The following is a 24,207-nucleotide window of genomic DNA, read 5'->3' as shown; positions in this document are numbered from 1 at the left end:
TATCTGACACCGATTTTAAAGCGGTCATGATAAAAAGTGTTTCAACAAGCAACTATAATCATGCTTGAAGCAAATGAGAAAATAAAAAGCATCAATAAAGATAAAGGAGTACAATTCCACATATATCAACTTGACAACCTAGATGAAATGGGCCATTTCCTCAAAAAGTACAAACTACCACAACACAACTCACCCAACATTAAGTGATCATTTGAATAGCCCGTAACTAACTATCCAAGAAATTAAATTTATAATTTTTAAATTCCAAAAGAAGAAAGCCAAAGGCCCAGATCGTTCATAGGGAATTGTACTAAACATTTAAATAAGAATTAACACCAATTTCACATCAGCTCTTTCAGAATATAGAAGAGAATACTTTGCAATTTATTTTATGAAACTAGTGTCACCTTTATATCAAAGCAAGAAAAAGACAGTACAAAAAATAAAATTTCAGACCAATGTCCTTCACACATGTAGTGGCAAAACTCCTTAACAAAACATTAGCAAATAGAAATTCAGTAATATATTTAAAAATGTATATGCCATGACCAAGTAGGCTCTATCCTAAGGATACAAAGCCAGTTCAACGTTCAAAACTCAATCAGCATAATCCATGATATTAACAAACTGAAAAAGAAAAGCTACGTAAATCATATCAATCAATGCAAAACAAAAGCATTTGAAAAATTCCATACCCCTTCATGATAAAAAAAAAATCCCTTCAGAAAAAAAAATCCTACCCATCCTTCTATGACCCAGTCTCTTCCTCCGTGTATTTAGTGGTATCATCTTGGACAAATTACTTGTTCTCTCTAAGCTTCAGTTTCCTCATCTGAAAAAAAATGGGAAAAATAATGATATCTACTTCACTGGGTTGTTGGGTAATTATTATTATTATATAGAACAATTTATTAGTAATTAGATAGAAGCAACTTTATTGAACAATGGTCTATGGACAACTTCTTTTTTTATGTGCTCTGAGCATTAGAACTTTAACCTGCAAAGTTGGGTAAGATCCTCTTGGTTCAAGTACCTTCTAAAATACCTAAAAGTGCTTTTTAATTCACAATGTTATAAGTGGCACAAAAAATATAAATTGTGAGTGAATAAAATAAAATGAATATCATATATTTTACTCTTCAGTTAATTTAGGCAACATAATATGCTCCAAACTAGAAATGCTTTATCATGATACTCTGGTATAAACTTCTAATCACTGTTCAGTAAGGGATTGTTAAAAAACCAACATAGGTAACATTGATAATAATGGTAACAACAACAGTAATCAGAGGATCTCCTCTGGTCTCGTCCACATTTCTCTTTTCCTTGCATTTTCCAAATTCTGCTAATCCTCTGCTGCATGTCCAAGGCAATTCCTTCCCCATATCAAGCTGTTCAGGGGTAGATTCTTCCTTGTCTCGTGGCCTTTATTCTTGCAGAAAATTCTCAGTCATTGCTGATGTGCTTGCTACCTGCTGATTAACAATGCTACCTCTACACACCTGGGCTATCCTTCAACTCACGCCACAGAAATGCCTGCCTGTTATGACTGACACAGGACCACTTCCCACCCTTTCAGGCCTGTTCTGCGACCTCCAGGCTGAGAGTTCTGGTCTACCTTCCCTGTCTCTGCCCCTGGCTTCGCCACAACAGTGCAGTCCGAGGAGGGGCCGATTCTGTGGCTTTGGCACAAAAGAAAGGCTTTCTGTGTGAAGTCCAAGCTACAAATGGATTCCGCTGCCCCGAATGAACAGCAACGTCTCTATCTGGCTGTTCTGTGTGCTGTGATGAATCATCTTCCCGAGCTGCAGGAGTTCAAAAGATTGACTGTTTAGTCATTTTAGGCTTATCATTGTGCAGCCCATAAACACTCAAAAAATACTGAAGACTAGAGTAAATAAATATCTATTGGCACTGCAGGCAAAGCTGACCTAAAAGGACACGCACGGCCGTTACAAACACATGAACATGTTGAAGAAACTTGTTTTTTAATGCATAGCCAAACTCAGAGGCAAGGCAAGGAAATCCCCAGACGTCAGAAATGAAGAACAAGTCAAAGAGGAAGGAGAGAGCAGGAGCCGAGGCCAAGGAGATGACAAGGGTGTCGTAAACAGACACAGCCTCGCGGGCGGGGCACTCGGGTTTTAATGACTGCACAAGACAGGGCCCATGCAAGGCAGTGGGGTGACATGAAGCTCCTGTAGGAAGCTGGGAACATGGAGCTTTGCCCGGACTGTGACAGACACTCAGCACAGGGGGCTTCAGGGCTAAGCAAGGAAGACTGCCATCAGTTTAGGGCAATCGGTGGGAAAAGTTCCCTATAGGAAGTTAGAACCAGAACGCCTTCTGTACGAATGTGCACTTCCCCAACTGAGAAAGTAATATACACATTCTTTCTGGCATTTATCCTAAAATACTCGAAACCAGGGTCTCAAAGAGATCATTTGCACACCCACCTTCATGGCAGCATTATTCACAATAGCCAAAACATGGAAGCAACCCAAATGTTCATCAACAGATAAATGGATAAACAAAATATGATCTATAAATACAAGGAGTATTTAAAAGGCAGGAAAATCTGACACATGTTCTAATAGGGATGAAGCCCGAGGACATTGTGCTAAGTGAAATAAGCCCGTCACAGAAAGACAGAAACTAGACGACCCCACGCACGTGAGCTATTATTGCGTGTGCTCAATCTCATCAGAGACAGAAAACATGGGCTATGCCAGCGGCTAAGGGGAAAGGGGAATGGGGAGCCATCGTTTCATGAACACAGTTTCAGTTTTGCAAGATGAAAAAGCTCTGGGGATTGGTTGAACAACAATGTGGATAGACTCAACACTCCTGAACTGCAGACTTGGTCAGGTCGGTGACCTTTAGATTATGCGTATCCTACCACAACTGAACACAGCCAAGGAAGAGCTGGCCCAGCACTACGGAAACCCTTTGGGCCCAGAAAGCAACGGAAAACAAGACTATCTCATGGAGAGAACAACTAGGAACCGGTGTCACTCCAGGGAACAGTCTCTGCCAAAGACGAGTTCACGTTCAAAGGTGACAAACATGGGGAACCACAGCACCACAAGGGAGTGAGCAGAGGCAGCAAATGGAAAAAGTAAATTGTTCTCCAAGAGATACAGACAATAGCGTAATCGGAGAGAATGTGGAGCGAACACTCCTGCCAAAGACATAGAAGACGGTCTGTGAACCAGAAGGAAAGCAGAAGAGCGAGAGGGTTGGGGGAGGGGGAAGGAAGAGGTAGTATTAAAATAAAGCACAAATAGGAATTCTAGAAATGAACAAATATACTGTCATTATCATTTTCTAAAAGGAAACTATCGCATAGATTTAAAATATTGGTCTGATCGCTACTGCTACTGCACCCAAAGCAAGGAGAAAAAGGAACATGTTTTATTTGGGCCTGGACCTTTAGTCAACGAATTGCTTCAATTATGAGCCATGGTGCAATACCTATTCTACAGCCAGAAACAAAATAGCATCAGGCATCTTCCTGTTCCTTCTCAAATAGTCAGGCTTTGGGTCAGGAGCCATCGGGAGTCCTAAGGACCCAGTTATGAATAAGGCGGCCGCGGTCTTTTCTCTTCTGGTTCTTGCAATCTCATCCTTTATCGTCAAGGACAATAAAGAGGCATGCATACAGTCATGTCAGACATTTAAATAAGTATAATAAAAAATTTCATACAGAACAATAACATAGATTATAATAATGAGGGGGTATGTCAGTGGAGCTACCTTAAATCGAATATTCAAAAAAGGCATCTCTAAAGAGCTGGCATTTAAGCTGAGTTTGGAAAAGAAGGCACCAACCACGCCAACATCTGAGAGAAGAGCCATGGAAGGACAAGAAGAAGCAAGGACAAGGGCTGTGAGACGAAAGAGGAGCAAAGCCGTCGGACTGTCATTTAGGACAGGCATAGGTAGACAGGAAGGCTAGCTGTTTCCCATCAGACATAGTAAACAAGATGCCACGGCTACATACACCCACCTACACACACTGCCAGCTTGCTCTCGGCTCCCTTAAAGTTCAAGCTGTTGGATACAGTCTGTTTTGGAGACTCCAAGCCAGGTCCTGGAAATGACAGACATAGAAATACATTCTCTCGTTAGTCCACAGGTGACTTTTACACTTCAGGTGGCCCTTGTCTCAGTGAACAAATGAATTAGGTGCATTCTCTATGCTAGACAGCTAGGACCCCTCAAGCTCCATTCATTTTCTGAAGCAGAGGTGGCAGCCTTTTTCTACAAAGGGCCAGAGAGTAAACAGTTCAGGTTTTGAAGATTGCACCGTCTCTGTTGCAACCGCTCAACGCTGCCATTGTAGCGACAGCAGCCAAAGATAATACAGACACGAATGTTCTGAAAACAACTGTGTTTATAGAAATGAGCAGTAGTTTGCCAATCCCTATTCTACAACAATGGTCTCCAAAACGGACTGAATTCACGATTAGCCTTGGGGTGTGGAAGACAGTATCAGGATTTTTGTTTATGCTTTTTATCAAAAAAAAGAAATAAATCTGTTCATATTTAATGCAAAGATTGAAATTGGTGATCTCATTCATTTGATGGCAGAGCATAAGAGTTCATGGGTGGTGTGGAAGGACAGTGAGGGGGAAAGGGGCATCCCCAAATGCAGCCATGTTCACAGTAGTTCCTCACTCGTCCATTCCCTTTCAGTGTATTGTATTGTATTGTATTGTAATATTCTGCAATACATTACCACTGCAGTGTCACATGCCCCATACAGACAAACGGCTTAAAAGATTGCAACAAGAAATCCTCCAATTGAAGACAATGTCAACAATACAAACACAAATGAGTTAAGACAAAAATGGCAGAAGCCACTCCTAGAATTTATATTTGTTAGTCACATAAAAGGCAAACACTATAAAAAAAACAACTCATGGTATCTGAAAATCAGTCCACAAAAATATTCAATTCTGTGTAAGTTATCTATAGCTGTGTAACAAATCATCCCGAAACACAGTGTCATAAAACAATAATAAACAGCATCTCACACAGTTTCTGTTGGTCAGAATTTTGGATGCAGGTCATCTGGGCAATTCTGGCTTAGGGTCTCACTTGAGATTGTGGTCAAGATGTTGGCCACAGATACAGTCATCTGAAGGCTGAAGGCTTGGAGATCCACCTTCTAGATGGTTCCCTCACTTGGCTGGCAAGTTGGCACTGGCTTTTAGGAAGAAGTCTCAATTCCTCACCATGTGGACCTCTCCATTAGGCTCCTTGAGTCTCCTTATAACAGCAGCTGGCTTCCCCCAGACTAAAGATTCAGAGCAATACACAAGTGGCAGTATCTTCTACGGCCTCACCTCAGCAGTCGCACCCCATCACTTCCACCATGGTCTGTTGGTCACATAAACCACCCCTGTATACTGTGGGAGGGAACTGAACAGATGTGAATACCAGGAGGCAAGGATCACTGGGGGCTACCTTGGCAGCTAGCTACCTATCTACCCTCTGACCCCTGAGGATTTGTGTTCCTCCCACCAGGGAGTCAGACAGAGAGAACGAAATCTCTTACACCATCCTTTGCTCTGTCCTGGCTGCCAACAATTCTGATGAGGAGGTACACCAACCTTGGAGAGGGCAATGTGATTTACTCAGATTACCAATTCAAATTGGGGGGAAAGGGAGGGGTTCAGCTTTATTGAAGTGTAATTGACAAATAAAACTGCAAGATACTTAAATTGTACAAGATGATTTGATATACAATATGCATTGTGAAATGAAGCCCCCATCAAGTTAATCAACATATCCATCAACTCATATCATCTTTACCTTTCTTTCCTCTTTCTTTCTCTCTTTCTTTCTTTTTTTTTTTTTTGGTGAGAACATTTAAATTCTATTCTCTTAGCAAATTTTAATTATTACAATACAATGTTATCAACTCTAGTCACCATGTTACACATCAGATCCTACATTATTCATCTTATAACTGCAAGGTCGTACCCTTTACCAACCTCTCCCAATGTCCCTCACTCAATTCAAATGTCAAGTGCATCCAAAAACTCCCTCACAAACACACCCAAAAGGTTTAACCTAATATGTTTAGTCAGATACCCATGGCCGCATCGAGCAGGCACATAAACCAACCATTGCAACCATTAAAATAAGACAAAATAAATTTATGTTTAAACATCATTTATTTCACATTTCTCTCCTATTTAGTTTGTATTTTTTGCATATGGTTTCACAATAGACTGAGGTACAACTGCACACATATGTGTGTTTATATCACATACATGTACATTGTGTGCTCACAACATTCTTTTTTAATAGGCCATGTCACAGAACCAACAGTTTGGAGATGAGTGGTCACAGGAGCCCGAGAGGGAAGAAGAACGCTTGCCCAGCCTTACTTTCTATTCTCAGTCACTGGTCAGGGCATCTAACTGGTGGTTAATAAGTGGTATCAAAATACAGTCACCAGCTTGACGGCCTTAGGAGAAGCCGCGGGTGACGTGGTTTTGAGGGGCAGTGAACGTCAAAACCGCATTGCTCATGCTGCAGCGGTCACTGTGTCAAGCAACGAAGATGAACAGAGTATTTAAAATCAAGGACAAATTCCTCCTTTAAACGCCAGCAAAACATGAGCTATATAAAGATTAAAGCGATAAATACCTAAGAAACATACCTAGGGAAGATTGTAAGGGGAAAAGCTTATCCTTTCCTTAAAAATAAAAAGTGTCATATTAAAAAGGAAGGGGAATGTAGAGATTTGATAGAGGGGGGACAGCAAAGGAGAGACATTATGAATATCTACCACCAATAGCCACCAGCTACGCACCCGAAAATATTTCACTTTCTTCTCCCTTCGCTGCTCCTTTTCACTGAAACTTTCTTTTTTACAGAAGCAAAGATCACAAGAACAAGCACACTGCAATCTTTTGCCAGCTGGGCCCTCCACTGTGGGAGCTCAACCCAACACCCAGATCTAGACAACAAGAACCCTATTCTTTCTCGTGAACCCGTTCATGCCTCGTTAGACATGCGGACCAATGCAGAATGTCCCAATTGAACTGTTCCTCCAAGGGCCAATCTCAGGATAGCCTGCACCTATCCACATTGTGCAGTAAGTAGTGCAGATTCCATGTTAGCCCTCAAATGTCCACATAATTGAAAGATGCTTTAGTCAAATCATTATTAAGAATTACGATCTAGGGCCCTGGCTGATTGGCTCAGTGGTAAAACATCAGCCAGGTGTGTGGATGTCCCAGGTCCAATTCCCGGTCAGGGCACACAGGAGAAGCACCCATCTGTTTCTCTACCCCTCCCCTTCCCCCTTCTCTCTCTCTCTGTCTCTCTCTCTCTCTGTCTCTCTCCCTCTTCCTTTCCTGCAGCCATGGCTTGATTGGTTCGAGTGCTCTAAGGATGACTATGTGGAGCCTCTGCCTCAGGTACTAAAAATAGCTCCATTGCAAGCATGGCCCCAGATGGGCAGAGCATTGGCCCCAGACAGGGGTTGCCTGGTGGATGCCAGTCAGGGCACATGTGGAGTCTGTCCCTCTATCTCCCCTCCTCTTACTTGGAAAAGAATGTTTAAAAAAAAGTTCAATCTAAGCCATAAGCAACGTCTACCACTTATCAAGCCCTGGGTTTTTATTGTTGTTATTATTTTTATATTATTTTTATTACAATTGACATGCAGTATTATTCTGTACCAGTTTCAGGTGCACAGCCCACTGGTTAGGCAATCGTATGCTTTACAAAGTGTCCCCTGATATTTCCAGTTCCCACCCAGCACGGTACATAGATTAAGCCCTCGTTTTGAGCCACACACTCTGCACCCATGATTCTCACACTTTATGTCATTTCATCCACACAGCAATCCCAGGGGGTAGCTGTGCCTAACAGTCCCCATTTTATAGGATAGGGAGAACCAAAGCTTAAGTAATTTGCTGCAGGCCCAACCAGTGGCAGATAGAGAGGCTGACTTCCGACACTGCCCTCTCAAATTCCATAGCAGTGGTTCTCGAACTCTGAGCTGTACGGGAATCACACAGAATACTGCTTCAGCGGCGGATCCCTGACCCCAGCCAGAGACTCTGACTCAGCAGGCCTCAGGTATGCCCTAGAAATCTCTTTTTTTTTTTTCATAAAACATCCCAGATGATGCTAATTTGAGTAGTTAGTAGCTTTCTGGGACACACATTGTACTGTATTTGAAGACGTTTCTTAAATTGACATTCTACCCTAACCAAATAAACTGAACTATATCTCAGAGGTTCAAGGTTACATTATAACTATCCTCTCCGAGGCTATAAATTAAGAGAGAATACACACACAGACACACACACATGTTCAAACTTACAAAACGGAAAAACCAGAGGTTAGGATTCACATGACACAATTATTCTTCAATTTACAAAAAAATTCTCTGCGGCAAGTCCTCTTCCAGCAGCCATTTCCCAAACAAGGTGCCATACAGCAGTGCCCATAAATTAAACAGAACTATTTGGCTGCTAACACTGAAAAGAAAAAAAAAAAAAGCAATAGCAGAAATGCATAGAAAACCACTTAGATTAGTGAAGATGATTTTAATCATTTTTGTTTTGTCTCTCATATGCTTTTTTTAAACACCTGGTGCTTGTGCCAGTAACCTGCTCTTGAGCGAGGGTTGACAAAGCAACTCAGTAATGCCAATAATTTAAGAAACCACTCAGAAGGAACCCATCACGTCACATTTGACAGCCTGATCTTTCTGGAGGGTTGGATGCTGGCGATTTTGTATTGTACTTGTATGGTCATCACACCTTCTGCTGGGAAAATGGTCCTGGCTCGTGTGACATGACTGAAGACGTCTCCTTATCATGGGTTTGTATTAGAAAGAGCATCAAGACATCCAGGTATGCTGCCACCTGGGTAAGTCTGTGAACAACGAGCCTCGCTCACTGGATCCATGATTCTATTCACATCATTTCAATTATAGACGTTCCAGAAACCTGTTTATTATGTAAGGCAGCACGTGAGGGGAAGCACCTCTCTCGTTGTTCACAAGAACTGTTATTCTCGTGGTTACCTCCCTACCGCGAAGCAGCAGTGATGTGGTCCACAAGGCCACAGCCCTGAGAGGCGGTCGGGCACTGGCCGCTGACGCCATCGCCTCCGCTCGGCAGAGCAAGGGCATCTCTCAGCAGAGAGAGGGCAGCCAGCGGGAGGAGCCCAGGGGCATGCCGGTGCCAAAGCCAGACCTCGGCTCCCAGCAATCGGCCGAGCAAGTGGGGTGTAGGGACCCCAGGGATGACCAGAAGCAGATTCTACTTGGAAGTTAAGAAACCAGGCTTTACCCCTGGGTAGAGTCTGCTTTAATCGCTACGTGTGCGTGTCAGCAAAGTGGTCGGTTCAAGGAAATGGCTCAGCAGTGAGGAGGGGATGAGTGAAAGGAGGCATTCACGTCCAAGAGGGCCGAGATGGTGCGTGGAGAATGCCCACGATGATCTCCTTCACGAGCCCAGAGATGGGCGCTGCCCCCTAACGGCCCACCGCTGCCCACCAGTGGAGGTGCAGTTTCTCCAAGGCCCTGACCGCCAATCCACCCTCAGTGCTGCCGACCACCCCGCCCAGGAACAGTCTCCACACGTGGATGGAGAAGGCGCGACCATCGCAGCCATAGCGCCCACTGCAGTTCCGTCCCGGAGAGCCCCTGGGGCATGCCAGACCGCCTTCCCCTCCCTATGGGCTAATTACAAATCTGCCTCCTCCTTCCCACTCTGCACCCCCGGCCGCCACGTCCAGAAAGATGGGCTTTTAGATGACGTGACTTGATTAAGCCTGTAGGTGGGGGCTCACATTCACCTCTAAGAACACCTGGCAAGCAACCTACAGAGGCAAACTGCCCCAGACCAACCGAGCACACGGGGCTGAGGGGTTGCTGAGTCAGGCTGGGTCAAATGCAAGTGAGCACAACAAAGGGAGGAAGCTTAGCAGCAGCTTGAACCAGCAGAGGACGGGGGACAAGCGTTTGGATCCAAGTTCCGGGTGGAGAAAGGAGATGAGAGAGGCTGTCCCGCTCCCAGGCGGCGGGGACTGACACCTCCCCTGATCCCCTGAGCAGGCAGGACAGCACAACGGGGGGGGGGGGCAGTCAACTCTACTAAACTGTGTGGCATAAACAGTTGGAAGTCTCTAAACCATTCCATGCACACAGGCCAATTTCATCTTCACTGCGCTATTGTTGTAGTGGTTATGACGACTGTACTTCCTCACTTAAAGTAAGAATGGCTAAGGTAGAAGAGGTTGGGGGGGCTGGGTACAGCCGGTGAAGGGGTTAAAAAGTACCACTTGGTAGTTATAAAAATAGTCTCAGTTTTGTGTCCCACCTACATATGGAATCATACAGTTCTTAGCTTTTTCTGATTTACTTATTTCACTCAGTATAATGTTGTCAAGGTGCATCCATGTGGTCGTAATAAGAGTGCAGTGGTTACCAGGGGGAGGGGAAAGGAGGAGAAGGAAGGGTGGGGAGGGGGAGGTGCATAAAGAGAAACAAATAGGTGATGGAGGATGATTTGACTTTGATTTGTTGATGGGTATACAACATAATCAACTGTCCAAATGATATGGAGATGTTTTCTCTAAATTATGTACTCTAGTTGACCATCACCCTGTTAAATTTAATTGTCTAAATAAAAATAAATAAATTTTTAAAAAGATAGTCACAGGGATGGACAGTACAGCATAGAAAACATAGCCAACAATATTATAATACAATATTATAATGAATGGTGCCGCATGAGTGCTAGATGTATCAGGGCAATCACTTGGAAATTATATAAATATCAAATCACTGCTGTACACCTGAAACTAATTTAATATTTACATCAACAGTAATTAAAAAGATAAATTTTTTTTAATTTAAAATATAGGTAACATTTACTGAACGCTTCCATGTGCCGTGAACCATGCTAACTAAGGTTCACATACATTATTTTATTTCATCCCCACACCAAGGTCGGCACTGCCATGTCTCCCTGGCAGAGGAAGAAGTGGAGACTGAGAAAAGTATAGCAATTTCCGCTGACTCAGAATGACTGGGTGTCCGGAGCCCCCCTGCAGAGCCAAGCAGTCCTGGGATGCGCGGTGGCCAGCAAGGGCTGTGGGGGCAGCCCTGTTTTGTAGCTCAGCACAGTCGGTACATATAACAATGTCCCCCAAATCACTGAGATAAGCCTCCACCCTGCTCGTGGAAGCTATTCAAGAAAACAGGTGTTTAAACATTTTAAAAAGATTGCTATTTAAAATGATAAAAACAAACCAAATGTGGGTGCTCAGAGGAGGACAGTTCAGTCAGCTGGAAAACATGGTTATGTGGAACAGCTCATCCCTGATGGTGCCGGAGAAATGAAGTGTTAGCACAGCAGTAATGGGAGCAGCGGGAACAGCACAACGGCGGTTCATACTATTAGTCAGGCTGCCGTGGTTGGGCAGATCGGTGCAGGAGAGAAGGGGGCGTTCGAGAAACACTTGGGGGGTCGTCTATGAAAGAGCTTCAGGGAGACCTGGACCACACACACCCAACCCCCAGCCCCTCCGTCACCCTCACCAATCACTCAGAGTGTAAGGACGTTCCCAGGTAACATATTTATTTCTTACAACAAACACTCGGCTGTTCTCCTCTCATTGCTAAGCCCCTGCCTCTGGGTCCGTCCGTACCTTGGCACGGGCAGCATTAGAGGATGTATATGGGCTGCAGACTCGTGCACAGGACCAGGCTCCAGTGAGAGGGAACGGATTCTCCTTGTCTGGTATATTGATGCTGCGCAGCAGAAAGCCAATAAGTGCATGACCCTGTTCCACACACAAATACGTTCTTTTAACAGGCTTTTCCTCCCAGGCAGCGAGGCTGCACAGGGAGGGAGAGCAGAATGGATTTTCCTTTTAAGAAATGTGTGAGAAGGTACTCGTTTTTCCCAGCCTTTTTCTTTTCCTTTTATTTTTTTCAGTTTCATAAAATACACTTGTGAAAGCATAGTCTTTTTATTTTTTGCACATAATGATATTAGCAAAGTCATCTTGCGGAAGGGTCTTCTCCCTGAGCTGCTGGTTTGGTTCTATCCAGTGCTGGAAGTGGACCCCGCCCACAGAAGGTTCACGCCAATTCAGACTCTTATCTGTTGCACTAGGGACACCATATTTCTGCCTGTAATCCTATCTGACCTCCTGACTATATTAGACACATGGATATATGGATGGACAGAAAGACAGATAATGAGATGCTACAGGTCAATAACCACTTTCAAACCAGTGCTATAATTAAGAAAGCACGGGTTTGATTTTCTTGCTCCTCCATAACTCTTCTTTGGGGCTGTGCCAAGTCGAGACTGATTTATGCTACTGCACATCATGAATAAAGCTTTTGAAGTAGAGATGTGTAGCCACAACTGTTGTGTTTAATTTACTTGTATATTTATAGGCACTTAGCTGACGTTTGACTGGACTACACAGGACCTAGCATCTCAGCATTCTGTGTTCTAACTTGCCAGACGCCTACTATGTGCCAAGCACCGCACTGGGGCCGGGCATTCAAAGGCGGATAAAAAAATAAAGGGAGAGGATAAAAAAGAACCCGGAACGAACAGAGCAGTGCCACACCACGAGGGTTAACAAACACCATTTTTAAAACCGTTTGAACACCGTTCTATGTTTCAAACCGAAAACGACCCTTTTCCCTCCCTCCACCCATGAATCAGTCAGGAACAAAAGGAAACAATTCTGAGTTTCTTTCCTTTCTTTCCAAGCACCTTGGGAAGAGCCAGGCATGGAGCCAAAAAGGAGGGCGGTTTTACTAAGGAAAAACACCACCCTGTTTGGCTTTGATGAAAAAAGAAAGAGGCAACTGCGTCGTGTGTAGAGGCTCGAGTGATGGGTCTGGGAAAGGAGGCTTTGTATGGATAACTGCCACGAGCAAAACAGCGGATCTAATCAGAAGCTCGGTGCACGTGGATGTTCCCAGCCTCTGGGAGATGGGAACTCTTACATCGGCTGGGTTTCTAAGTTTTTCTTCTTCTATTCAGCAGAGGTTAGACAGCCTTACAATGCATAAAATATTCCTCACAGCCTCCCTGTCCTCCGGAAAAAAAGAAGAAGAAGGCTCTTCGCTAAGACAAACCATTAATTCCAAATGAATTCCAAACTAATAAAATTCTCTTATCTCCATCACACAGGTGAGTTGTGGTGTGAATGCGCAGGCGGTGCCACACACACACAAGCAGCCAGGAATTGTCACGGCTATCCGTTCCTTCTTCCTGGGAGCGCAGGAACAGAGTCTCAGCTTGGGGAAGGAAACAAGAATGTTAAGATTTTTTTTTTAGAAAGTGCTAAGATAAATTATCCCCTCATCTTCTCTCTACCCGCCTCCACCATGTCCCCTCTGTTTCCCAGCAAACAAAGACAGATGATACCTTGATAATAAAAAGCCAAGGGTAGAAACAAGCGGCGACTACCGAGACGCCGCAGCTCTCGCCCTCTAGAGGGCGCTGTGTACTCCCGACTCAGGAGACCTCACCAAGGTCACCTGCGCAGTGCTGCCGGTTCCCACAACCAGCCTGTACAAAGTCTAAGCCTTGAACAGGCCTGAGCAGGCCAGGGTGGAGAGCGAGCTGTGGGAGGAGGCAGGGCCTGGCGCTCACAGAGGCCGAGGGAGGAGAGGCACTCTCCTAGCCAGTGCTTCTGGTGGCCACAGATGGCTGTCACTGCCAAGGGGCCGGCCCCCTGTTCTGCCCTGTGTGATGGAAACCAACAGATCAGAAACCGAGGAAAGACAAGAGAACGGGAGAGAGAGAACCTATCTTATTAAAGAAGAATGCTGGGTACTGGACGGTCATGGAAAAGATGCCAAATCCACCGGGGAACCGGTTCACTCGCACCCGCGAGGATGCGTTTTCAAACCCAATCCAGACTGAACTGTTTCCCAAGTCTCCCTCGGCCATTCCCAAGTCAGCTGACAGCTCTGTCCCTCTGGGCTGACGCGCTATCACGCTGCGCTCACAGGTGAGGAAAGAGAGTGGGGTGGAAACTCACCAAGGAAACCCGGCCAGCACTGTCAGCGCTGGGTACACACCCACGTGACCGGTCACCAGCGTCCGCACACCTAACTGCTGTATTCACTAACTGTGAACTGCCACGCCTCTAAAAACAACTGAAATAAACTTAATCGCCTTCTAAACCCAAATATTAAAAAGCCAACTTGTTTGAGCGCCATCGATGCTGCCGAGATGGTAGAGTGAAGACGTCCCCCAGTCTGTTCTTTTGTGTTTAACAAACGCCAAAATGTGAGGAATACAGAAAAGAAATTAGGCTTGTGTGAAAACTTAGTGAAACCTCTGTTAGAAAAATAAAATATGTCAGTTAAAGGTGAGGAAATCAATCTCAAAGTTGTACTGAGACCCAACATCCAGGATGTTCAATAGATTTTTCAACTAATTTGAGCCCACGGCAGATGATGAGGACCGCTCACGTACCAATCAAAGTGCTCGCAGCCAGTAAACCAGCGAGCAAGCCTAACTCAGCTGCCGCACATTTCACCCCTTTAGGGTTGCTCCCCTCACGATAGGTGCATGGCATACCTTCCAAAATGACAATGACAAAGGTGCCCTTCACAATGTCTCCCTGAGCACTCTGCCCAGGGAGCTAACTGGAGGCCCACCTCCAACTCCCCATCCCACGGTGCCAACAAGACCACCCATCACCAGTGGGGGACCTGTGCAGTTCAGGGCCATGTCCACTGAAACCAAAAATGTTCTTGATGCATCTCTGCAACTGAGTGAGAGCAGCTTCCCGGTGCCAGAGGGCTTCCACAAGTGCCATCGCCCCCCCCCCCATCAGGGTCTCTCATCGTCACAGTTCTAGATCAGTCCATGATAGACAGCTCAGCTGTCTGTGCAAATCACCAAGGTAAAAGTCCATTACAGGCAACTAGCCATAAATCTATTAACGTACCTCAGCACCTTTCCACAGTGTGCTGTCCATTGCCACAAGCCCCATCCAAACCCCTCAGAGGTCCAAGCTCACAGGGCCTGATGGGGTCAAACACATTCAAGGCCTGTGCCGCCTTGACAGTTCTTTTAGCTGAACTTGAACACCAGCCATTTTCCTGGCAGATGCCAGGGCCACCTGCTTCCCCTGCTTTTTCAGCAGCTGGAACCTCTGTTCTGATGCAAGCAGCCGCCAAAGCTGCAATAAGACTTTGTTAGGCTTGCCATCTGATTTCTCCCTCTCTGCCCCAGCCGCAATCAAATCCACCCACATCTGTGTCCGGGTAACCTTCACAGGCCCGTTTCTCTTGCTAGTCAGGGGGGCAGCATGGGCAGCAGTGCTCACAGCCTTACGGTCCACCTCTGTTCTGGAGAGCATGATGCCATCCACCTCTATGTTCCACAACTGCAGAAAGCAGGCTACCAGGGGTTCAGTGACTTTCTGCCTAAATTGCACCCCCAACTCCATCTGTAGGGCCAGACCGCAGAGTGCTCCACTACCTGGGGAGGGGGCTGTGCTTGTCCCTGAGGGACTCTTGGTGACCACCAGCCGGGCTCTGAGTCTGCGGACAGCAGTTGCAGCCTAAGCCTGTCCCTCAGAAATGCCTGCCCCCGCCGACTCAGAGCCGCTCCACCGGCAGGAATGCAGCTCCATCTTCTGCAGCTGTTTCGGGGTCCTGTGGCTGCTGGCTCTCAGCCTGAGGCAGACTCTCGAGCAGTTGTTTCTCCAACAGCCGTCACTGCCGACATTCAGCTTCCAGGGCAAACTGCAACTCCCAAACCTGTACCTCTTTGTCAGAGACTGCTCCGGTTCCAGGCGCCTTTGCTGCTCAGACTGCACCTCACACTACAACTCTCAGACCCGGTCAGCCTCCCTCTCTGGCGCTAGCCGCAGTTTACACCGTTGCTGGTGCTCAGTATGCAGCTCATCCTGGAGCCCTCGACCTCACTCAGCTTCTCGCAAAAGAGTTCTTGGTTTCTTCTCGCAGGATTGTAAAAAGCAGCCAGCCCACAGTCCCCACCAAGAGAGCCACTGGGAACACCCACTCTTCTATTCCACCCCTCAAGGGTGGCAGCAGCTCCATACTGATCTGCTCCGAACCCTGCCCAGTGTGCCAGATGTAATGCAGTAGCCGAGGCCAGGCAGGTCCACGCTGGATTCGGGCAGACAGTAGAGAAACTGCGGACCACCATTCCGTTTAATAAAGTCTCACAATGGCGTCCTGGAGACCAGCTTTTGTGCTTGTGAAGGAACTCGCTGGGAGAAATTTGAAGAAAACAAGACCCACTGAGTTGGCCACTATTTGCAGACAATGGATGTTGGGAAGGAAACTGCTGAGTCATCCACACACGTTTGGACCATCACCAGCTAGAACTGTAGTCTTAACTGGCCCTGAAATGTAATTTCCCGCTTTCTCCAGCTGAGCTTTAAACAAGACTTTCAGGGCCAGGATAAACTTGCTTTGTTTTTCTCTCGCCAAGTAAATATTTCTAAACTTTCCTTTTCCCAGAGGGCAACCAATTTCAAAATCTTTCAAACCCATTGCCTTTTTCTTTTCTTTCTCTCTTTTTTTTTTGGGGGGGGGGGGATTCTTCATTTTTCTTTTTTGATGCCAGTTCCTTTTCAGAATCATTTCCAGGAGCTGGTCGCTGGGGCTGCTCACTCTTTTACGTGGGATTCAGGCAGATGGTAGAGAAACCACGGAGCCGGAAAGCATCGGGCCATTCCATTTAATAAAGTCTCACAATGGCGGAGAAGCACACAGGCAGGGGAAACCGCCTCTCAGGCACACAAACCGCAAGAATGGCCCCTCAGAGTGGTGAGCGGGCAGGCAATCTGCCATCCGCAATCCCCCAATCTCTCCTAAGTGCAAGCACCCATAGCCTTATAAAGCCCACACACACGTGACATAGCCACACACTGACACACCAATCAGGCGAAGTGCTTGCAGCTGGTAACCCCGCGGGCACACCTAACACGGCTGCCCCACACCGTCACCTCCAGTCTCACCCTGTGGTCCGGATCTCCTTCTCCACCCACCCCACCCCCATTAGACTTATTTGTCCCCACTTTACTGGGGAGCTCGAGCCCTTCCTACCTGAAGATGTATCACTTCTTCCATCTTCACCTTGACAGTTCAATATATATATATATATATATATCCCCTTTTGTTTTTTCCTTCTGTTCCAGCAGAAGAGATGTTATTCCTCCTTTCACAGCTAGACCTCCTGCCTTGTCCAACACCTGGACTCAGCAATGATCCCCTCCTGCACCTCTGCCCCCCCCCCGTCAGCCTCTTCTCCTCTGCCTACCCACCTGCGCTCCCCTCTCGTCCTTATAAATACAATAAGTTAATGAATAAAACATACGAAACCTTCCTTTTACCCATGTGCCTCTTTATAACAAGGCTCACAAAACTTGCTCGGGCCTGAGAGTCACCCGGGCCCTTGTTTGCTAATCCCAGGCACCTTCCTCTAGATATCACCCTGGCAGGCGTGAGACAAGGTGTGGGAATCGGTGTGACTGGGCAAGTTTGGGAGACACTTCCCTTCGATTCCCTCTCCGGTGTCTGCAGATGCTAACCCCCCGGCTGCAGTCACCGCCTGCCTCCCTTCCTCCCGTCACCCACAAGCACGCTGTTCTGCTCTCACCCGGACCCCCTTTGCTCCCATGGGTGTTTTGCAATGTGACAACACAGCAAAATTGAACTACAAGTCCCAGAATTCCCTATCCTGGATGGTTTCAGGTGAGGGCTGGCCACAGAGAAACCTGCACGAGCCCTGTCACGGGCAGGAGTGGAACAGCAGGCTTATGCTCTGAAGGAGGTGGAGGGAGGGCCCAAGACCTGGTGGTCCCTGGGTTGGCACGGGGCACACCTGGACTCACAGCTCCTCCTTTTGGACTTCTCTGAGTCCTGGGCCAAGCACACGTGTAGCTCCATGGCAAAGGACCTGGCTTCCGTGGGTCACCTGTGTCACCAAGGTTGGAGGTGGTAAGAGACAGGTGCAGGTGACAGTTTGTCCTCAATTCCCCCTGCTCATATCCAATTTTTCTTCCCAACTTGTGGCCCCCACCAGACACAGAGGCAAACAGCCTTCAATAGACTCCTCCATACGCTCCCACTGCCGTGAGAAATCCCATATGCGTACCACTCCCGGACACCCTGCTTCTCCGAGGGAACCCTGTTTGATGCAGGCATTGGTACTAGAATTGGTTCCAGGGGGAGAGGACCTTATGGGAGGGTTCTTTGACTTGGAACTGATTTATGTTGAGTTGGTTCTCTGATCTGGTTAGTCTTAAAGGTAGTAATGGCCCAGTCACCAGTAGCAAAGGGGACACTGGTAGCTTGGGACATGCAATGGCAACATACTCAGTAAAGTGCCACCTGTAACCCCTGTACGCAGTGTCTAGAAGACAAGGCTTTGTGTGACCAAGCAGTTGCCGCTGTAACAGAGTTGGGTGAAAATATAGAGTATAATGGAATTGATTGCTTTTGAGAGGACTAGAAAACGCAGCAAGACAAAATGATGCTTTTGGGATTCTTATTCCCAGTCTGAGGTCTGGAGGAAGGACCACAAAGCTTCTAGAACTGCCCTAAAGGAGCACTGGTTTCCAGTAGTCAAGATTTCAAGGGTGGAGGAGAGGACAGTCAGTCCTAAGGATTGCTGAATCACACAGAAAATTAAACTTGCAACCTTGCTGGATCTCTTCTGTTAGAACCAGGGCATTACTACAGGTATTTTACCACAATTAAACAATTTAAAACAAAAACATACTTAATCAAATAGGTCTCTCTTCAAACTGTGATTCTCAAACTTTTTGAATGGGAGGAACCTTTGTAACTTTGTTTCTCCCCTCACTTTTCTGCCAACAGACAGTGAGAAACAGGTGATGGTGGTTGTCCTTTTAGTGTCATTTGAAAGAGAAAATCAATAAGCAAAAATCATAAAAAAGGGAAGAAAAGCAAAACATTGACTGGGACCTGAAAACGCGAGACGGTTCCTGTCGAACCTTTTCTGTCCATGGGGGACCCTCCCCCCTTGTCTGATCGCTCTGGCTTCTTCCTGGGCCCGAGGGGGCTGCAGCGGTCTTGACTGGACTACATCAAACTGGACTACCGAGTTCACTGGGAAGAAGGGGTGCCAGGGTGGCAGGGGGCTTAGCTGCAAAGACAAAGGGTAGCCAAGTGACCCTCATGAGCAGCAAAGCCCAGCGGTCATCAGCATGCTTTGAACCATCAAATACTTCGGTATTGAGTACCGTATTTTTCGCTCCATAAGATGCACTTTTTTTCTCCAAAAGTGGAGAGGAAAATGTCCATGCATCTTTTTTTTTTTCTAGCTGCTGCAGGTTCCCGGACAACTAGAAGAGTATTTGAACATTGAAGTCTCTTCTCATTTGTTAATAACAGTGCTAATGGTTGTCCATACTGCTGTTGAGTTTACGTTGTTGAAATATTATTGTGGTATATCTTATTAAATATTGTAACACACCATTTAGTTCAGAATATGTTTTTTCTTATTTTCCTCCTTAAAACCTGAGGTGTGTCTTATGGTCAGATGCGTCTTATGGAGCAAAAAAATACAGCAGTTGGTCTTGGTACCCCAACAACTGAAACAGAGGTATGACCCACTGGGTCTGGTGACAAGGAGCCTGACTGGAATCGTCACAACTGCAAGTGTGGCCCTCAGCTGTTTCCGGGATGTGAGCTAGTTCGCCAACCCAGAGCCCCTTGAACGAGGGTAGGCGAGCTCCCCTGGAGAAAGGTCCCAGCGACACAGCCAACGATCCCCTCATACGTTGCCCCAAAGTCTGCAGTGACTCCTAACAGCCCAAATACTTGACTGCGGACTACAAAATGCTGACCCCGCGGCCCACCTCCCCCTGGAAACTGCCGGTCTTTGGCACCGAACGCGTCTGCTGAGACTCTGACCCTTTCCCAGGCTCTTCTCTCTAACCCCTAAGTGGGACCCTCCATACACAGGCATTCTGGCTCCTTTCCTCTTTTCATTTCCCGAAACACTCCCTTCATTGTCCCGTGGGCAGAGAGTCCAAACTTCCCTCCCCGGGCCTCACATTTCCTCTCCGCATCCTCCTTTCTTTTCCATCAGCTGAACATCAAACACCTGGGTGGTCAACCGCCTCTTCAACATCATTCTGTGTCTGCAAGGCAGTGATGTGTGTGCCCCACCCCCCACCCCCAACCATTACTATGTTAGAGCCCTGACCTCCAGAGCGGCCAGGAAGAAATTTCTGTTCTGTATGAGCCATCCCCATCCAAGGTGTTTCGTTACTGCAGCCCAACCGGACCAAGATGACATCTTGTGTCTTTGTTTCTCTATCGATAATGACACGCTCTTCCCGGTCCGTCCGAGTTGGAACGTCACGCATCCCTCACTCTACCTCCCTCTCTTCTCCTCCCACACCCCATCAATCACAGAGCACGAGCAATTTTATTTGCGCCCTCTCACCTTCCATTACTAAAAATGCAACTCGGGCTCCGATCCGTGTTCTCTCTGGAGGAATGTGAACAGCCTCCCAGGGGGCTGGAAGCTCCATGAGAGCAAGGACGCTGCTTCCTAGAATCGCCCCTTGGAAACAGCACCCGTCTCGCCCTCCTCTCCCCTTTGCCTCCACGAGGACTGCACAACGTGAAGCTGTAGTTTCCGTGCTCGGTGGGCCAGATCAAACTCTCAGGGTGGCTTCCTTTCTCCAGTAATTATTTCTACAAGCAGAAAGGGAGAAAGATAAGCATTTTTATCTCTTGTCCTGCTCTTTGTTTTGTTCTCTTTTTTTTCCCCTCCTGATGACATCTGAAAAAACCACTGCCAACGCCCCAGGTTTAGCAGAGGATAAAGTAAGGACTCGGTAAATGTCTCATGAAGGAATCCCCCTACCCAAGAAACAACCTCCTGTTTATCTTTTCCATGTTTAATATCCTCCGGGGGTCTGGAATATTGATGGTGCTAACCGCTGACCACAGCTTTCTTTGGGAGCAGCTCCCTTCAACAGGGAACCCCGGGCCCTTCCCGGGGAGCTTCAAAACAGAGAATGACAGCGGGACACGGATGCTCTGCCCCCGTCAGCCTGGCTCCACAGCGGGGTCACCCTAGGGTCCCATTAGCACTAGAAAAGAGCATGGGAGTGGGTCTCCCTGATCCTGCGTTCTCCAGAGCCCTTTCCCTGTGATTCTGCCCGTCACCCGGAGCCCGTCACCCGGAGTCCGTATTCCTCTAACCACCCTTGGCTGGGTGAGAGGGCTCTGTGGGAGTTGCAGTCATCGTAAGTGGCCCTGACTGCTGGTTCTTCCGCGATGAGCACGTCTGAGAAGAGCAGACTGGTAGCGAAGGTGTAATGTCCACCCCTTTTTTCCCGACACGACTTGAGGACACCTGGCAGAACGAGGAGGCTGTGGCTTTTCCAGGGCCACGGTCTGGGCCCTGCTGAAAGGCGAAGGGGAGACTCACCCCCAGGCGGACCGTCCGGGACACCCAGAGCAGAACATGTCGAGACGATGGACTCTGAAACTGAGACTCTGCGCAGAAGAACGAAGCCAGGACAAGTCCCCTTCGTGACCCTACCACGTCAGCCAGGACAAGTCCCCTTCGTGACCCTACCACGCCAGCCAGGACAAGTCCCCTTCGTGACCCTACCACGTCAGCCAGGACAAGTCCCCTTCGTGACTCTACCACACCAGCCAGGACAAGTCCCCTTCGTGACCCTACCACGTCAGCCAGGACAAGTCCCCTTCGTGACCCTACCGCACCAGCCAGGACAAGTCCCCTTCGTGACCCTACCGCGCCAGCCAGGACAAGTCCCCTTCGTGACCCTACCGCGCCAGCCAGGACAAGTCCCCTTCGTGACCCTACCGCGCCAGCCAGGACAAGTCCCCTTCGTGACCCTACCGCGCCAGCCAGGACAAGTCCCCTTCGTGACCCTACCGCGCCAGCCAGGACAAGTCCCCTTCGTGACCCTACCGCGCCAGCCAGGACAAGTCCCCTTCGTGACCCTACCGCGCCAGCCAGGACAAGTCCCCTTCGTGACCCTACCGCGCCAGCCAGGACAAGTCCCCTTCGTGACCCTACCGCGCCAGCCAGGACAAGTCCCCTTCGTGACCCTACCGCGCCAGCCAGGACAAGTCCCCTTCGTGACCCTACCGCGCCAGCCAGGACAAGTCCCCTTCGTGACCCTACCGCGCCAGCCAGGACAAGTCCCCTTCGTGACCCTACCGCGCCAGCCAGGACAAGTCCCCTTCGTGACCCTACCGCGTCAGCCAGGACAAGTCCCCTTCGTGACCCTACCACGCCAGCCAGGACAAGTCCCCTTCGTGACCCTACCACGCCAGCCGTTTCAACCCTTCTTCGAAGGCTTTCCATCATAAGTCCGTGGTCCCCGTGGCACGGGGGGTCCCCCTGGCACACAGCTCCGTGCCCCTCACCCCAGTCTCTCCACCGTCCCACTAGGGATGCACTACTGGTCTGCGGCTAGGATTTAATTATCTAGCCTACATTCATTTAATTCGCCACAGAATCAGGGCAAGAGAAAACTGTCGACCCAAAGACATTCTCTGCAGCTTCCCTGGTGTATTTCTGAAGGGAGCAGCAGCCTGTCGCTTTTAGACGAGGGGCTTGATTTGTCTGGGCCTGGGCTTCCTCATGAATACAAGGAGGGGTAAATAAGGTTGGTGACTTTACCCCTGGCTGCATATTAGAATCATCTGGGGAGCTTGTAAACCAACCATGGGGGCCGGGCCCCTCCTTCCCAGACCAATTAAGTTTAGAACCCTGGGGGGGAGGGGCAGAGGCAAAACCCTAGTATTTTTAAAAGCTCCTCAGGGGATTATAAGGTGCAGCCAGCACTGGGGAACAACACCAGAAGGCCGAGCCCTCCGATGACTTTAGTGTCAACCTCACTTCGCTCTGCGAGGCCCCACATCGGGCCGCGAACAGCCGTCGCTGCTGACTGGGCGTTGAGAACGTCTCCAACCACGGAGGGAGAGGACACCACAAGATCCACTCACCAGGCACGTCTTATCGTCCAAAATAAAAGGTTCAGTTACGATCCACATGGTCTCCTCTGAGGCTTCCTGTGTCCGTGGAGAAGGCGGGATCCGACGTCTTCAGGATGTTCCCTGGACCTTCAGCTTGCGAGCAGCGCCAGACATGGCAGTCGTGGGTCTACCGTGGAAGGCGGCAGCCTCTTATAGGTGGCCCCACGCCCTGTCTGCAAAGATGAACGTGCCCAACCTTCAGGGCCACCTCCCTGGTCTGCTCCCTCCCTCGCCCCGCTCTGCCATTCGGCGGCCAGCAGATCTGTATTAAGTGCCCACCAGCGCGCGGGGGGAGGGGGGGGGCACTGCTCTGATGCTCTGGGCCCGGGGGTATGTTGGCAGATGGAAGCCGGGGGTATGTTGGCAGATGGAAGCCGGCAGAAAGGCGAGCAGGCGGAGGGTGCTGAGACCCGCTCGGGAATCGGCAGAGGTCAAGTTCAAAGAACAAGACGATGGTCAGGCTAGCCTCCCCGACAAGGTGAAATCGGCACAAAAACGTAAAAGCTGTCACCTCTTTTCAGGCCTGCACCACAGCCCTGTCCCACACGGAATCAGACACTGCCTTGTGTTGTGGGTGAGTGTTTTCTGGGCTCGTGGCTTCCTCTGTGCAGTTCCCCGGGGCTACTCAGCCCAGAGCACGGAGTAGGAGTAGGCACTAGGGAAGAAACCCTTCGAGATGGAGACAAAGGCAGGGTGACACTAAAGGGGGCGTTCGCTCACACCATCTGCGATCCAACCCATCCCTCTCTCCCGCACACACCCAGGAAGCTTTCGGTTCTACTACTAGGTCAAGTGGGCTTAATTTTACACTTACGGCATTCCGAATAGGAAGAGACCTTACAAGCCATCCAAATCCCTTCTTTCATAAGTGAGGGGCCCATGGGCTGCAAGCCTGAGATCCACCCCGGCGGGCCAGTGGCAGACATTCCCCGCAGAGGTCACACTGCAACTGAGGAGCTGTCACTGCCACTGAGGAGCACCAGGGGCTGCAGCACCAGCCTGGCCGCCCCTCACGCACTCAGTGACCACTTCAAACAAGCGCCGACCTACGGTGCCATGGCAGATACAGAGGCAGCACAAGTGTCCCCAGCACGCACGTCCCCACTGCCCTGTGCAGAGCTCCCTTCCAACTCCCTTCAAAT

General features: G+C 48.3%; 1 protein-coding gene and 1 long non-coding RNA gene across 2 annotated transcripts; one reads left to right on the top strand and one right to left on the bottom strand.

Annotated features, from left to right (window-relative positions):
• Positions 1–762: 762 nt before the first annotated feature.
• Positions 763–17,627, bottom strand: LOC136397128 (uncharacterized). Its single transcript, XR_010749845.1, has 3 exons — positions 17,114–17,627; positions 4,010–4,093; positions 763–832 (listed from the first exon to the last, which is right to left on the bottom strand). It is a non-coding gene; the product is annotated as an uncharacterized lncRNA (long non-coding RNA).
• Positions 17,628–21,529: 3,902 nt separating this feature from the next.
• Positions 21,530–22,396, top strand: LOC136398130 (uncharacterized). The gene has a single exon (XM_066372535.1). The coding sequence runs from the start codon at positions 21,530–21,532 to the stop codon at positions 22,394–22,396; it is 867 nt and encodes a 288-aa protein (XP_066228632.1).
• Positions 22,397–24,207: the final 1,811 nt, after the last annotated feature.

Source organism: Saccopteryx leptura, chromosome 3 (genome assembly GCF_036850995.1).
Source record: "Saccopteryx leptura isolate mSacLep1 chromosome 3, mSacLep1_pri_phased_curated, whole genome shotgun sequence".
In the NCBI taxonomy this organism is placed as follows: domain Eukaryota; kingdom Metazoa; phylum Chordata; class Mammalia; order Chiroptera; family Emballonuridae; genus Saccopteryx; species Saccopteryx leptura.
This window is presented reverse-complemented; position numbering and strand designations above follow the sequence as displayed.

Excerpts from the sequence above, each read along its gene's own strand:
- LOC136398130 (XM_066372535.1), top strand. The coding sequence starts at position 21,530 with ATGGACTCTGAAACTGAGACTCTGCGCAGAAGAACGAAGCCAGGACAA.